General features: G+C 41.3%; 1 protein-coding gene across 7 annotated transcripts in view; it reads right to left on the reverse strand.

Moving 5' to 3' along the window:
• Nucleotides 1-17,380, reverse strand: part of smoc1 (SPARC related modular calcium binding 1) — a 52,827-nt gene that overhangs the window by 20,683 nt on the left and 14,764 nt on the right. For 5 of the 7 annotated variants that reach the window (XR_008607893.1, XM_055057105.1, XM_055057102.1 and 2 more), the window contains exons 2-7: nt 11,441-11,606; nt 9,937-10,005; nt 6,287-6,399; nt 6,074-6,173; nt 2,915-2,962; nt 2,085-2,117 (exon numbers count right to left, since the gene is read on the reverse strand). Coding sequence is in view for 6 of the 7 variants with exons in the window: in XM_055057105.1 (XP_054913080.1) it covers nt 2,085-2,117; nt 2,915-2,962; nt 6,074-6,173; nt 6,287-6,399; nt 9,937-10,005; nt 11,441-11,606 (529 nt within the window). In the remaining variant the exon portion in view is untranslated. The remainder of the gene's footprint in view (nt 1-2,084; nt 2,118-2,914; nt 2,963-6,073; nt 6,174-6,286; nt 6,400-9,936; nt 10,006-11,440; nt 11,607-17,380) is intronic. The other 2 variants (XM_055057106.1, XM_055057104.1) reach the window with 1 other exon arrangement.

Here is a 17,380-nt window from a genome sequence, read left to right on the forward strand (position 1 = left end):
GATCGGGCTGCGAGTTCAGCAGGCGTCTCAAGCCTCCCTTCAACAGCCACGTTCAGCTGCAGGTAATTCAAACGACTTCCATCGTCACAGCGAGGGAATCAGTTGATGGTTGGTTGACTCGAAACACTGGAGCTGAGCAAGCACTGCGGCTGCGTTCAGTTTCAGAAGTAATGTGGTCTTTGTGCACGGGAGGTTATTTAGAGTAACTCTGGCGATGAGCTAAACATCAGGTTGTTGCGCAAAAGTCTTTTTCGCTCTCCAAGTTAGAGCTTCTCTTTCACTTCAGATTCAGCTCTTTTGATATTTGTGAGAGTCATGAAAATGTATATGTTATAAATAATAATATAGCTCTTATGTGGTCCAAGTGCTGCACTTAAGCACCAAGTGTAGTCAGTGGCGTGGCTAAATATTATCATATCCATGGCTGTGTGATGCAAAGACGGCCATCCACATCAAACATCAACATTAGCAAACTTTTCTTTGTTGCAAAAAAAAAAAAAAGACACATTTGTCAAATTTGAAAAAAAATATTTACATCATGGATCCCGGAGATCCTGATCTCCGGGAGAACACGATGACCACAGCTCTAAACTGTGACCGCCGCAGAAATATTCACCACAGAGCCATGGATATTTCTTGTTTCTAAACTGTAATTCAGGCATCAGAAATTCAGAAATTTTCAAGGGTTGAATGATTCCATCTGAACAACTTTACAGCTGCAAATTGTTGTGGGATTTCACGCTCTCTGGATTAAGTCTCATTGGTTTTTTTGTGATAGATTAGCTTTAGGACATAATCCACAACTTTTCTGCAGGCCTGAGGTTTGAGTTATTCCAGCACCTTAAAGCTACAGTCGAAAATTTAAAAAGAAAAATCTATCTATCTATCTATCTATCTATCTATCTATCTATCTATCTATCTATCTATCTATCTATCTATCTATCTATCTATCTATCTATCTATCTATCTATCTATCTATCTATCTATCTATCTATCTATCTATCTATCTATCTATCTATCTATCTATCTATCTATCTAGACAGATATATTGTTAGCGCTGTCAATCAGCTCGTGTATACGCATGTTCCCCATGCCTTGCTCTCTGCAACGCCACAGCTCCTGAACAGCAGAGGCTGCTATGGATGCTAAGACCAGTTAGCACGGCCACCGATGATGGTTTCCCTGGAATGTAGGGCTGGATGATTTGGCTGGAAAACGTATCATGATATCGCCGTTCCATATAAGTCGATATCTAATTATTTATTAGTTTTTTGTTTTAAATATCTAATTCCTCTTCTATCCTCAAATTTTCAGTTGTGAGGCACGGTTGCTAAGTTACGCAAGGCTGTTGCTAGGTAACCAAAGACGCCACCAGCCCTGCTTACCTCATTGAGCAGCTAAAGTCTTTCCTCCACCTACATCTCCCAGGATGCTGTGCGGTTCTGGAGCGGAGTTCACTGAACATTCCATATATTAAACACTGAATATCCCATCATGTGTATTAACTATTGACACTGTTAATACGTCTGTCCAGCCCTGTTTGAACGTTGGGTCGTTTCTCTGCCATTAGCACAGCTGCAGCTAAGCGGCTAATCCTGAGCGTTTCACCATCGTCCAGTTTATGGGAGGCTTTCACCTCACCGGTTCCCCGGTTGTTTTTCCATCACTGAGTGATTTCCTCACTCAGAAATCAAGTGAGGAAAACTGATCAAATATCCGGACGGGATTATATTGGGAAAGCGTCGTTTCGCTAAAGATGCTTCACTCAAGCATGTTTGGAGGCTTGTTTTATTCCATTTTGAATCTGTAAATCAAAGGAGCCTTTTTTGCCGTGTCACCATTTAACAATGAGAAACGACGAGTTTAGTAGTTTCCTCACAGCCCACTGATTAAACACAACATTCGTACCCTTGATAATTTCATGCAAATTTCTCACCGGCGCTTTGCCATTGATCTTAGAGAAACACAGCAATGTAATTTGACATAATGCTGCGAGCTAGAATCAATATTTAGACATGCTGGCAGAGGTCCTTGTCCAGGCCGAATCATATTTCACTGTGAATTAATCTGCCTAGTATACTCACCCTGCGTGCGGTTTCGCAGCATCTGGAACATTCCTTGGGAAATGATTATGTCAAAAGCAAACAACAGAAAACGTTTCAACATTACAGCGGAATCCTTTAAAGTGAGATCAAGTGTCAACACATTCAAATCATTTAAAAACTACTAAAGAAAATAATCAACGTCTCCCATTTCTTGGTTCTTTCCTCCGGTTTTTGAGACGTTATGAACTGTGAAGGTTTCAGCATACTGAAAGAAACGAGTCTTCACTGATTCAATTACAGTTCAGATAATTAAAATAGCATATACTTTAGTATATAATGTTTAACAGTAGTGTCTTCCTGTTTAGAAACCTGTTTGAAAAATAGGTCTCAATTTATTTTCTATGTAAATAGAAGGTTACTTTCTAATAACATGCAAAAGAAACATTACTAGATCGACAGCAGGACTTTCAAGAGGAACTTCAAAACACTAGACAAATTAAAATATATTTCTTTTGTCTTTTTTTTGCAAATCATTTACACTTGAACTCTAAAAAGGAAAGCAAAACATCTTCCCAGAAGCATTCCTGAATAATTACCAATAGTTGATTCTTCAAAATAGCTATCAACTGTGTAAAAACGTTTGTTTTTCTGAACAAAATTTCACACAATTTCTCTTTCTTTCTTTTTTTTTTCTTTGCACGCTTTCACCAATTCTCACTGTGAAGATTCACGACTCATTTTACTTGGGCAAATATGGACTTTGTGCATGTCCGGCAGAGCAAAACTGGGTCAAAGAACCTTCTGAGCTGCTTCATCCCGACGCGCTTAGAAGCAAACAAACAGAGGACATGCAACAGATCTCAGCTCACCTTTTCTACCCGCGTTCGGGGGCCCAGGCGGTCGGTCGGTCACTGACCCTGCGACATTTGGAAGGAGGGAGGAGGTGGAGACACAACAGAGAGTGAGCAACGCTTCAGACAGCGGAAACAGACAGTTCTTTCTGAGGACCGTCACTTTAAAACATTTCAGTCGGCTCCCGTTGCTCTTCCGACCATCTGTAAGCTTATCGGTCAACGCGGGATGAAGGAACGCGACACCAGCTGCGCCTCCATCGCAGGCGTGCGCAAAACTTTGTCGATGTCCAAAGTTGAGTTGGAAGAAAACGCAACTTTAGCAACTGCGGCGTTTCCGCTCATTAAGAATCGAATAAGAATCGCAATTACTCCCCCCCAATGATTTCAAGCACTTTTACAAAAGAAATGAAACCATTTATGTCAACAAAGGCTTGTGGATTTGGACGCAGCTTTTTATGTAATTTGGTACCTTATGAAGTCAATTAGTTGCACTGGATTTTTTAGGAGTATCAAGTTAGACATGGCTGATGAATGCCAGATGTCTCCGAACTTTATGAGTAAAGACTTTTTGTTTTTATTTGTATCACTTTCATTTGACTCCACTTTGAGTAATCCAAATGAAACACGGAGAGAATACAAATAGTTTTCCGGGACGTTGTTTGTCAGAGGCAATAATTGGGCAAAGGAATTATGTCACATGTTTCATTTGCTGGATTTTGGTCAAACTGAGCGGCTGGGTTCGATTGTTTGACAAATTTGAGCTAGAATAATTTCTTAACTATAAAAAAACCAGTGTGATTAATACAAGTGTGAGACTGCATTTTTTTTTACATCCGATACTGAATGAAAAGAAGGCTGGTATTGTCGATACTGATACTTGTATTGATATTTTTTATTTTAATTTGATGTGTCAAACTTATGATCTTATGGGGTTTATTTGTAATTTTTCCTTTAATTTTTTTTTTGTTGTTGTAACCTGACGCAACATTTGGACAGAGTTTATAAGTATATATAAATAAATAAAAACTTTTAGAACATATTAATCATGAGTGGGCAATACATACTAACAATTTTATCGCAATATTTAGTGGTACTATTCTGAAAACGACAGATTATTTTTATTTTTGTAATAATTTTTTTAGACTGCGTGGTTCAGCATTCATTGTGCCATAAACAGAAATATTGTTCTTGAAAATCATTTCTATTTGAAACAGGCTTCTTTAGGACACCACTTACTTTTAAAAAAAGTTCAATTTCTATCATTAAAATGCACACAGCAGCTGCACTTAATCATATTTTTCTTTCTTTTATTGATATTTAATGAAGCTCTTGTGGAACAGATAGTGGAGAAAATAGCAAAACTCATACTCCCAGTCATAACCTCTGTTTTTTTTTTTTTTTTTATTAAACTTCAATAACCAGAATGTATTGAGACACCCTTAAGTCAGGATTTATACCACAAAAAAAATCAAATCAAATAACGATAAATGATACTGTACCTGCCCACCCCTAACATTAACCTAACAAACGGTAACCATACGCAACCAAAACAAATGAGTCTGCATTTTTTTCTAAATAAAGTGCAAAAAAAATAAAATAAAAAAGAAGAAAGCAAATCAAAATAAAATCTGTTTTGAGACAGAGTTCAGAAACTAAAAAAATCTAATTTCAAGAGGGAATCTAAAAGTAAAGCATCGATGTGATACTGATACTGACTTTTTTCAATCAATATTTTGGATCGATCTGTCCGCCTCTACTGACTATCAGCTTTGATGAAATCATTTTTGCATCAATTTTTAATTAGTCAGTTGAACACAAAAGCAGGTGCATTAAGCCCGCATAAGAAAATCCTGGTTAAATGTCTGCTCTATGTTCCAACAGGGAGCGTGAACAGCTCCAAAGGCACATGTGAACAGTTTAACCAGACAACCCAAAACAAAATTTGCACCATTTGCTCCGGTGACTGTGCAATCCAGTCCTGGCGAAGGCCCCGGAGTGTTATCTCACAGAGGGAAACGAGGGCGATTATCAGAAAGCGTTTCCATCCAGGATGAGCGTACAGAGTCCCGCTGAAAGCACTTAGAGCACCAGAGAGGCCCCTGCATGATGCAGCCAGTGTTGGCCTTCTTGTTGACCTTGCACTTGCTGTACAACACGTAGCATGTCATTACACATGTGCCGGACAGTCTAGTCTGGGACTCTGTTCAAAGGCTTCTTCCTTTACTCTTGGAACTGATCGATTCAAATCTGAGAACAAGTTGATGAGTACAATTTACTTTAAGACAGGATAAAAATTGTTGTTTTTACCTAAAAAAACAAACAAACAAAAAAAACAAAAACAAAATATCAATGACTGAGGACAAAGGATGAAACATAGCTGCTGTGCTAATTCCTGCACATCCACAAATCGCAACTACATTCAGTCAAAGACTTGACCGTCCAAAACGTTTTGCGGTCAAGTCAAGCAAGAACAGCTGCCGATGCAATTCCCAACTGTCTGTTTTGCTAATGCCAGACATTAACACCAATGAGTTAACAATTCTGGTGCTTTAAAGACACGTCTAATTAGAGGAGCGCTAATGGGTAGAGTATGTTTGTGGTTTTGTGCGAGAAAACAAAACACAATTTGTGGAGAGCCGAGCTCTGCCCCGGCTCCGTTTTTTGCACAGCACACGTGGGTCGCAGCGATTGGTTTGTATTCAAGGTGTTTTGCTTCAAAAGATCCGGGTAGTTTGCCTGAGACTTTTGAGTTTCGTTTTATTTATTTTCCACATTTAAGGACCAACCAGAGCATCGAGGGGTAAAAGTTAAGATTCCCACGAATGCTGAGCGGCGGAGCTGGTGCAGAGCCTGTTGGTCTGGGGATTCGACTGACAACCTCAAGATTACTGCGACCGCCACAAAAAAGCGGCGGTACATTTTCGTGCTATGTGGGAAACCAACTTTAGAAACCTACATTCATTGTGGGAAACGTCCCGAATATATTAGCGACACTAAAGCTGCCAAATCTTTTACGAGTCCAAATAATCTGCTGGGGTTTTTTGTTTTTTTTGATGATTAAATCAGATGAGATACAGAATCAGCTGACAAGAAGGCGATAATAAGCACACCAGGATGAGTCGGCATTTCCTTCACACACTTGCTGATGAAGACCTCCCCGCCCAGTCAAAGTACCTGAACACACAGGTTTCCTGTTGTGCACAGAGGAGCCGCTCACTGGCTTGCCGTCGGCGGTGACGCACCAGCAGTAACCTGTCAAAGTGTGACACTGGACCTGGACGTGCCAGACAAACACATGCAGATGCAAACATAGCTTTCATCACAGCTGTGTTTATCTGAGTACGCTAACAGAAAAGCAAAAAGGAAGGTGAGGAGCGGAGCACACACCTGGGCGAACGTTCCGTCCTCGTTGCACTCGGGGACGAACGTGGACTCCTGAGGCCTCCGCGCCTGCTCCAGGGCCTGGCTCCTCTCCACGTGGCACTTCGACTGACCCGCATCTGTGACAAACAAAGCAGAACAAAAGCGATGGTTCTTTTCTCAATAAGAGGCCCGTTGCATCTGCGGGCCGCGGTTTAAACACCGGAAAACGAGGCTCGGAGTGGAACGCACAATCAGTTGAAGAGAATATTTCAAGGAATTGGATCAGACTTATTGATTCGGTTCCAACTCGTCCACAATGCGACATGACTGAGCGACCCTGCAGTTTTACCCTGAAGAGATATTTCTGAGATTGTGGGAAAAAATGAAGAACAGAGGAGGTTTCACATTTAAAGGTTGAAAATCTCATCAAGATATGTGTGGGTCTTTTTTGTGATTTTTTTTTTTTTTTTTTTGTATTTTACAACGTTCACCTGTGGTGTTGAACTTCATGCTTAGCTGTTCTTGTAAATATAGTCTCAGCAGGGTGCAGAACACAGTGGCCTGAACCCTCCACTTCAGCGGGCGAGTGAAAGTTCATAAAGAGTAATCCCAGAGAAGACCGTCTGGAAACTAAAATGTAGAATAATGGACTATTATTTCTTTATACATATTGTTATTTGGTGATGTTACATTCAGAAAGTTTTTCCAGTCACCTAAAAACATTAAATTATAGCCAAAAAACAGTTCTGGTGGTTATTTTTTCTTATTTTGGGCTAATGTGAACATTGCCACTCTCTGACCTATTATGCTTCCTTGAACTGGTAGGCATAGGTGCTACTGGCTATAATAAACATCTTCATTACATTTTTTTGCACAAAATCCTCCTTAGATAAGGAGAATTTTGTGATCTCCGCCCATTTTGAGCTTTCAGAATGAGCTGTTTTAGGGCCTCTTCTCACTTTAAATTGAAAGAAGCTGCTGCTAGACACTCACTGGGTTCACTCAAATGTGAAAATGGCTGCGAACGGATGCAAGATCATACCAGCTTCCATCTTTGAAAAGCAGAAGTGGAACCTCCTACGCAACCAGCAAGAATGCAGCAAGAAAATACTTTTCTAGCAGTGATTGTACGGCAGTAAAACTCGGCGACCTAAACATGCTGGAGATCAGAGTGGGCTGTTGGCGACGGGCGGCGCACTGCTGGGGTTGCTAGGCGACGGGCTGTCTCTGGTGATTTGTGACATCATATCCTGGAAGTGTTTGGTGCAGTTTCATTTTCCAGACACCAACCATTGCTCACCGATTGCCAAATGACAGCTGGGTGGTGTTTTTTAAGGGCTTGAACTTTTTTGCTATTACTATTATACTATTTATTTATTTATTTCACCAGAAAAATCCTGTTGAGACTAAAAATCTGCATTGCATGGAAATCCTGGGTTTTTAGAAGAAGAAATTGACTCAAGTCTCCTCTTACAGCTACAGCTCTCTCTTGGTTGTTTCTACTTATTCTTCTCATCATTCAGCGTTGTGCATTTACATTCCAACTAAAGCTGTTTAAAACCTTCAAAAACAATCCTTGTTGTCAGGATTGAGAGTTTTTCTATTTTCTTCACTGTTGGTTCAATGGAAACATAAAAATTGCCAATAAACTTAAAAGTACAGTTACCGTGTGCGATACAAAGAAATGTATTATAAATGGGAATGTTTTTCAAGCCCACATGCTTCTGTTAGCGTAACACACAGGTCACACAGTTACCTGAAAAGGAAGAAATAAATCGTTCACATCGCCACTTTCATTGTTATCATAATAGTAGAGCAAAATATTGTGATAAAACTTTGAGGTCCGTCTGTTTTATTGTGTTTTAAAACCATTAAAAAAAAAGATCCCTGTGCAAAGACAATTCAAGCTTCTCCCAGCTTTTTTTTTTTTTTTTGCTGCGGGACTTTTATTGTGAAATAAACCCAATCATTACAAGAAGGAGGGGCAGAAAGTCCAGCTGCAATATTCAAATCCATCAATGAGTCCAGCAATATCATCCGTCCGTGCATCCAAGCAACTGCCCATGTATCGATGCGTCAAGTTCACCCATCTGAAACAGAGGAGGCAGGAATCCAACTGCAGCTCTCCTGAAGTTAAAACAGGTTTTGAAACAAGGGAGCAAATCCCAGGTTCACACCTTGACTCCAGAGTCGAGGGCAGCCCGTGATGCTGGCCTGTAAAAACTTACACGCCAACAGAGAGCTGGGAAACCTAAAACATCTCCCTCTCACCCCCCAGTTTCCACTTTCCTCTTAAGGTTTTACGGCTCAAAGCTGCAACTTTGTGATCTTCAAAATAAATGCGTTTTATTGCTTTCCACATTCGCACTTTATGTCGTCAAAGGGAAAATAAAGACAGCGGACCATGAAGAGTGTTTTAAGCTCGCATTGGTGTCACGTTAAGCCAGTCCACGAGTGTTTTAGCCAAAAGGTCAACACACAGAAATGGGCGAGTTGGAAGCTGAGCTGGGAGCGACGCTCGTTTGCTTCTATGATCGCAGCTTCATGACCCAGAAGGTCAGACACTCTTCGTCACTTTGAAGACGATAAAAGGACAAAGTGATCTTTAATGATCTGCTTGTGTGTTGATTGCAAAACCGTGCTGTGAAAGGGGATGCAGAGGTGACTTTCAATAGGCGGTCTGCATTCGATCCAACTTGGCCCCCAAGATTTGATTCTGTCTAAAGGATTTCTCAAACATACATCCAAGAAAAGTAAATGCATATAGATCTCATTAAAGCTGCTATTGGATTTTTTCTACATCTAAGTCCAAATCTGTTTTTATTTGATTTGAACTCATTGTGTTACTTTTTGAGCCCTTAGATCAGTGCTTCTCAAATAGTGGGGCGGGCCCCCTTTGGGGGCGCGGTGCGATACCTGGGGGCGCGCGTGATCCTGGGGAACAGGCTTTTTTTTTGGCCTTACTAGTATAAAGTGTAATTGCGCACAGTAGGCGGCAGTGGCGCTCTCATTGTTACTTCTGTCACGTTTGCGACAGTGCAACATTTTACGACTTACAAGACAACAGGTTTGCCTTGGTTAGCAGTGTTAAGTCAACAAAAAGCTCCGACTGCGTTCTGTCTATGGCCTCCGTTATTCAACAACCCCCAACATGAAAAAGTTTTTCACAGGGATGAAAAGAAAAGCGGAGAGAGACAAAGATAATGAGACAACAGAAAGTCAACCGAAAGCTAAGAAGAGGAAATACGACGAAGCGTATTTAGCGCTTGGCTTCACTGTGACTACAGTTGGAGAAGAGGAAAGACCGGTGTGTTTGCTGTGTCTAAAAATGCTCGCAGCGGACAGCATGAAGCCAAATAAATTAGCGCGTCACTTAAATACGTTACATCCCAATCACGGCGATAAGCCGCTAGAGTTTTTTCAGCGAAAAAAATTTTAATAAGGAAAAAATGTTATGCAGAGATGGATAGTCATGGTGGGGAGTGCGGGGCGCGAATAGTTTTTCTTGCTAGGGGGGGGCGTAACGGAAAATAATTGAGAAGCACTGCCTTAGATGATGGAGATGCTTTGACTATATCTGTATTCTGACCTTTGACTCATTAAAGCGTTTCTTTGCTCTCCTCCAAATAAACCGATTCCCTACACGGGGTGAATCTTACAGCTTCAGCTCTTACCTTTCGGCTCTGGCTCTCTCCCGTCAGATGTGGCCGTTGGTGCTGGAGCCACCGGCAGCGAAAACTTCACTGAAAGACAAACGAGTCCTTCACAAGCAACACAATGGTTTCTGTGACCAGTGCAAAATCGGATCATTTTTATGTCAGAAGCAAAAAGGAAACCATGAATATATCAACTGAAGGTAAATCTGTGTTTTGTTTTATTTTTTTAGAATGATATATAGATACATATCTCAAATGAATGCTCTATTAATAAATACATTTGCTTAAACTGGATGGACAAAAAGCTTTAAAAAGAGCTTTATTCACATGTAAAATGTTTGGGAAACACAACAATTAAAAATGTAGCACATTAGTATTGATTAATTATTTCTGCAGATTAAGATAAACATGTCTGCATTGTGGAGTCATGTTTACATCCTAAAAGTTCCCTTTAAACTTTTAGCCCTGCGAGTTAGCTTCAATTTATTCATAGGTGACACTGAGTGAACATTCGATGCCTGAGTTTAAATAACCCAAAAACGGATGAGAAGCAGTTGATTTAAGTCTAAAAACACAAATTAAAGGTCGCAAAGGGCTTTTTGCGGCAAGTTAGAGAAGTGCTGACAATGAATTTGTCATTGTCAGTTTGTAAAATTATTTTTGTTTAAACTTGATTGAAACATGATTATTTACTGGTCTTATTCATCAAACAAAGACAAGAATAAAAGTGGAGAAACTGATTTAAAAAGTTATGGAGTAACTTCAAGATGGCTGTGCATCGAGGTGAGCAGTTATCGTTATCGTTTATCACTTATCGTGATAAATTTCTTATCAATATGAGAAATTTGATCCATTACTGTCACTATCATTTCCAGTCAGTGCTGTTTAAAACCTTTAACTCTCCTTATTGTCAGGATTGACAGTTTTACTATAGAAACGTAAATAAATACAAATAAATCTGAAAATGAAGATCACAGTTCTATCCAGGACCGGTGTTCTAAAGAAGCATTTTACAAATGGGAATGTTTTTCAAGCGCATTATTTGTGTTTGTGGGTCTATAATTAGTGTGACACACAGTTATACACAACAGAAGTAGCCTATTTTTATTGTAACCACAACGTCACAGCAAAAATATTGCGATAAAGCTTGAAGTCCATCTGGCTGTGCAAAGCCTCAATGAACCAAAGCAATGCTGCAGGGAAGACTGGAAGATAATCCCTCATCAGTGACGTGAGACACTAATAAAGTCAAACAGTAAAATTTCCTCCAGTCAATGTTGGATCTGCAGGCTGTCGACTGACGGTGTTTACTTTGTTTTTCCGTTGTGGTTTAATGACAGCAGCGAACGCGCCGTGGAGCGGCGCTCGGATTTCAGTCTCGTAAAAGACTTTTATAATGTCCTAAAACACAAAACCCTGGAACAGAAAGGTGTCCTTGTGTCGATGCAACCCAGCCGGCATGGCTTTTTTTTTTCTTTTCTTTTTTTTTTACTCTTTTGCGTTTTATTTTTGCCGTCCTCACCTCGACACCTTCCCCGATGCGCCATCGTCAGCGTCTTGTCCCTGCATCGGGCCCTCTGCAGCTCACAGTTCGTCTCGTAGGTCCGCCCGTCCGAGCCGCACACCGGCTTCCCCAGCGTCCGCAAGCAGACGGACCCGCAGTGGTTGTCCCTGTCTCCGATCAGCCACTGTTTGACGGCAGAAAAAGCAACAAGGTCAGCACGGCGACGCTCTGCTTTCCCCGGCGTCTCCACGGCCTCGACTCCCGAGGCTACTGCCTCGACTTGTCCCCGCATTCCTTGAACACTCGTCAGCCGCTGCTTTGCTTTGTTTAGGCCGCTACAAAAAAAAGGGGATTTAAAGGAAAGTAAGGGGGATCAACCTAAAGGCCAATTTATCTTTTGGTTTGATGAGGACAGGTTGAACTTTGATGGGCCAAACTGATTGTTGGGAATCTTTACTTTCCCTCTCTGCACTCGTGATCTGTTGATAGGAGGACATCGTTCCCTCCGAGTTTCAACCCTCCGAGCCGTCACCAGACATTTCAAATCTAAAGGATTTTTGGAAGAGTGGAAAACCTTTTGCAGACAGACGAAAACGACGGCAGTGGCGCATCAGCATTCCCCCAAAGAGCTGTGGTTGTTTTTTTTTTTCTTCAAGTTTTCAGACATGAATCTGTCACATCTTGCTGGGAAGCAATGTTGAAACAATCTGAAGTCCTTGTTTCATAATGCGCAATTAAAGCAACAGGATTTTTTTTTTTTGCTGTTGTCTTTTCCCGTGGGAAAATGTTGCGTTTGAAAACGTCTGCATGGATTTGCAGCGCTGGTTGGATCTGACAGCAGATCTCATGAAGGGCAAGTACTGAGGGAAGAAGGTGATGGAAAATAAGATGTCAAAGAGATGAAAGGCAGAAAAAGAAGGGGAAAAAAAGAACGAGAAAAGGGTAACATTCTTATCTTATCAGATAATCTGAAGACACTTGCAAAAGAAGGAGAAGAAAGAAACGATGTGCTACAGGAGCGCATGTGAAGGCCCTGCCTCCGCTCTGGCTGCGAGACGGTCCCCCTGCTTCAGGGGCCCGAAGCGCCAAACAAACACGAGACGCCGTGTTTTGGAAAAACATCTGAAATTGTTGCTGGGAGACGGATTTTCTCTGAACATGCAAAAAGAGATATCGGACGGTTTAGATCGAAGTGATGCCAAACCACAGATGTCACGAATGAGTTGGCGCACGACGGGGAATTTATACACAAGCGATTCCCAGAGAGTCTTCAGACGCTCTGAGTTTGCAGCGAGCGGCTCTTAAAGACGATCTGCTCCGATCCGCCATCACATTAGATGTGTCAGATCATCAGTTTGTGCGAAAACCGTCACATCGCGGTTTACCAGTGTGAAAGTTAGGAGCCGATTCATTAGGAGCGCCGTTCATTCAGCATGGCAGTTTTAAATAGAGTAGGTCTATGGGCTACACAAAATATGTTCATTTTACAAATGTTTTTCACAGAATCCTTCTGGGATAATGAGGTTTCAGTCCACTCTGTTCTGCCTGCTTCGAGCTTCTTCCAGAACACGCTGTTTTAGGGTCTCTTGTCTCTTTGAATCTACTTTGTTGTCCCCTAATTCAATTTTTGCACTCGCACACAACAGTACACCTTTGAAAAGCAGATGCGGAGCCTCCTGCGCAGCCAACAAGACGTTCAGCGAGTGGTTTCTGAACAGTAAGTCGACAAAAACAACAAAAAAGATGCTTGTCTTTCCCAGCAGCCATTGCACAGCCATAAAACCAGCTGGCTAAACATACTGGTGTTCAACTTGGGTTACTAGGTGACGGGCCGTGCCTGCTGATTTGTGACGTTTCATTGCAGAAGGTTTTTGAAACGGCTCATTTTCCAGACACCAAGAAACATGGACTTATTGCCAAAAAACTTTTTTTTAAATTTATTTTAAGTGCTTGAACTGCAATATTTGCATGTACCTAGGTTAGACGTTGTTTATAAAAAAAAAAAAAGAAACGGCTTCTGTTTTAAGCAACAATGGCTTTACATTAGTTTTCACAATAAATGTTGACCAACACTTTTAACAACGTAGACACAAATGTGAAATATTTCTGAAATGTTCATGATTCGGTAAGAAATTATGAACATTATTGCCAGACAGTCGCGTGTAGATGTAGAATTGAATCTAAATTTTACCATGTCCATAAATTATTGTCTTTTTTTTCCTCTGTAAAAAATAAAAAAGAAACAAACAAAAAAAAACTGCCATTTTATACCATGGACCAAAGAGGTTAAAGTGTAAAAACAAAAATATATGTATGTATAATTCATCAAAAAATTACTCCAAATAGTCTCATCATTTCAATATGTGGAACATCACTGTTTTATCAGAGATTCAATCATTTTCAATATATATTGATTATATTCCACATGTATCTGGGCTACACTTTCACCCAGAATCTAATGAGTAAATTCAGAAATAATTCACAATGAATCAACAAACTAGCTATTCAGGTAGCCACGTCTGCATGTGGAATCGTATTTAAATACTTCTTGTTTACAGAGTTTCAGTAAAAAAAAAAAAAAAATTAATTGCCATTTATATATATACTATACAGAGGCAAATTGTGTTGCCTCTGTAAGTCATAAGAAAAATATGTCCGTGTCCCTGGATTTGACGCTTCCTCCATCAAAACAAGTGCCTACATTTAAAGTTGGAAGATTTTAGAGTGGTCTAGTCAAAGTCTAGACATAAATCTGATTCAGATGTTGTGCTGTGCTCCCAAACCCTTCAATGTGGTGGAATTAAACCAAATAAAATAAAATAAAATAAAAATAAACAAAGCAAAGAAACTCCTCAAACGGATCAGCCATTGTTTGAAGCCAAACTGTTCATCATGTCTGGAAAAAATAAAAATAAATAAATAAATAAAAGCACTTTCTCTGCTGCGTCTTTTACCGCGTTATTAAAAGCGAGGCCCTTCCAGGCGCTGGCGGCACGGCACAAGTTTTGTTTGTGTTTCTGTTGGGGAGAAATCTGCGTGCAATGACTTTAAAAGAGCTGAAACGCAGATAAGATTCTTTCTGAAATAAAGAGGAGATACAAGAGGTGCAGGATCTGCCAGATGAAATCGAGCGACAGTGAAGCGCAGCATGGGGGCAGATAAAATGTTCCCAACACAAATTTCTGCCTATTTCCAACTCCTGTTGGCCAGAGTTAGTCCTTCAACTACAGACATGTTTAGAAAAAGAAGAACGAAGGGAAATTTCAGCCGGGATCGGTCGCCAGAACAGTGCGCCCAGAACGAGCCAGAGCTTTAAGGAGGATTCCGGCCTTGGCGTCCGGGAGGAGGACGACAAGCTCTTGTCAAACGGGCCGAGAGTGAAACTAAAATATGAGCTGTTCGCAGTGAGTAAGTGGGGACGGGGTGGGGGAGAAACAAAGCAGAGCGTTTCGCTTTTGACGTGTGCGTCTTCGCCTTGGCTCCGTTGAAGGACGAACGTGAATCCAGCTGGAAAAGAAAAACAGCACCTGCTATTGATGGGATTTCAAAAGATTGGTGAAAGATTATCCAGAAAAACCAACAACAACAAAAAAAACCCTATTCTTTCCACACCAGACAGGAGTAAAAATACATTCGGCCTGCAGAGCAGTTTGTGTGTATCATTAAATGTTAAACCGCTCAAATAATGTCTGCAGCATGCGAACAAAACCAAACGACAAGAAGTCCAGATTCAGGACTTTTAGCGACCGCCCTCCTCCTCCCACGGGCCGACCTGCCCGCCAGCCGCCTTCCTGACTCACCTCATGGCCGCGGCCTCTTTTCTCATCACAACAAAGCGCCGGGTGACATTTAGAGTCGCCCACATTTCTGACCCAAGCTTTCCCACCCACAGACTCGCTGCCCATAAAGGTGAAACCAGAGCCTCAGGGGGTGGGGAATAGCTGGGATTTTCATTTATTTGTTTATTTTTTATTTTACAGGTTAGAGTTCTTAAACATAAATTTTTTGTCTTTTAAATTGTGAGATTCGGGAGGGAAGAGAACAGTCCTGGCGTCGAGCGACGCGTTTTCGTTCAGCGGAAGGCCGACTTCTCGCATGTGAAATTCAAAATGTGAGGTAGCGGATGTGTCCTCGCGCTCGACAAAGACACCTGGGATGTTTTAGTCGCTCACTCAGTCACTTCTTGTCAAAGCTCACATGTCGAAACTTTTTATTTTGTGAAAAGAAACAAAAACAATTTGAGCTGCTCTCATTTGAGCGGAGACGCCGCTCCGTTGCTCTCCGCTAAGCTACAGCTAACTCACCACAACAGACTCTGCCACCAGTGCTAATGGGAACTTGAAGAGTTAGAAGGTGAATATCTTTCTGCACACAGAGCTGCACTGAGGACAAAAAAGCGTCTCGTTGCACTGTCTTCTTCCAATGATTCACTTCCTGCTAAAGCGCCCCCTGGGGTTTGAAGAAAAACCCACAGAAAAGCCGCACTGGGCTACAAGCCGCATGGTTCAAAACGTGGGAAAAGAGTAGCGGCTTATAGTCTCGAAAAATCTGGCAGTTTTTTTCTAAAACATCCATGTTGACAAGACTGAAGGTGTTTTTAGATCAGAGTTTCTGCACCGTCCGAGTCCTTCGCCGTGTGAAACTGTCTCCACTCAGAACAGACACCAGCAGGTTCCACTGGCTGCTGGGCTAATTCTGCTCATTCTGACCATTTTGTTTTCGACTTAGGGGATGGTTTGGGTTTGTGGTCGAACCTCGGACGTCGCTGGCTGATCCACAAGGACGGTATTTTCAAACATATGAAAAACCAGTTTGAAATGGGTAAAGCAGGCCAAGCTTTAAACGGACGTCGCCATCCGACCCTAAGGCCACACGACTTCAACTTCCAGTGCTGAATGCAGCCCACAGCTATTTCCCTCACACCAAGAGGGTCGCGAATGAAAATGAAGTCACGGCTTTAGTGGTTTGAATTAAAATGACTGATTTATGACTATTCCAGTTATTTTTATCCTATGACACACACCAAGATAATTGATGGTTTGCATTTGATGTTATGCTACACAGAGAGCGACCCAACGTCATAACTCGTTAAACTTGTCAAAAAGCAGACATTTGGTAGACTAATTCCTTTTATTTAGTTGACTTCAGTGTAAAAATGGTCACAGGCCGACAAGGACGCTAACTGAACTTGTTGTTTTGTTGTGTGAGGGAGCGTAATCAAGTATACTTTATAAGTAAGTACTGTTAGCAGTATTGCATTGTGTAGCGGGTATGTGTATAATTACACTGGGTCACAAAAAAACAGATATTTTTTGGAAGTAGTCCATGTTTTTTCAAATGAATTAGGACTATTTTTGCACAGCTGAATCCAAAAAAATGACATCACAATCAGGTCAGGTTTTTATCCTAATTTGATTTGGAGAAAAACCGGCGCGATTTTTGAATTCAGCACGTCAAAATGAGCCTAAAACAGTTGAAAAATCCCAGAAAAATTGTCGGCTGCTCACCAGCATTGTTAGCAACGAAGGATAGAAAAAGAAAGCTTTTGAGCCTCCAGATTTTTTGCGTACGTTCAAGTGGTAGAAACCAGGTGGTGTGACTTTTGCCTGAGTTTTTCGATTTGATCAAACCAACAGGCGCGTCGGGAAGGCGTGGGTTCAATTTCCAAGCTGGCTATTTCTAAAATTCAGGAATGGTGCTGTCCGTGAGAGAGAACTAGGTGTGCTGCAAATACAAACAAATTAGCTCGACTTGAACAAGTGGAAGCCATGGCTACGCTGGCAGAAGAGCAACCTGGGGAAAACAATCTCAACACTCCCGTCCCTCACTTCCAACATACAACATGGCGCCCCGGGGTAATTAGGTGACGTGGTTCAATTACATTTAACGCCCCACTAAAATCTGTTGATTCACTGTCTCGTTTATTTACCACTTTTGAATTGAATTTGAGCTGACAAA

This window comes from Poeciliopsis prolifica, unplaced genomic scaffold (assembly GCF_027474105.1).
Source record: "Poeciliopsis prolifica strain line A6 unplaced genomic scaffold, Auburn_PproV2 SCAFFOLD047, whole genome shotgun sequence".
NCBI classification, from domain to species: Eukaryota; Metazoa; Chordata; class Actinopteri; order Cyprinodontiformes; family Poeciliidae; genus Poeciliopsis; species Poeciliopsis prolifica.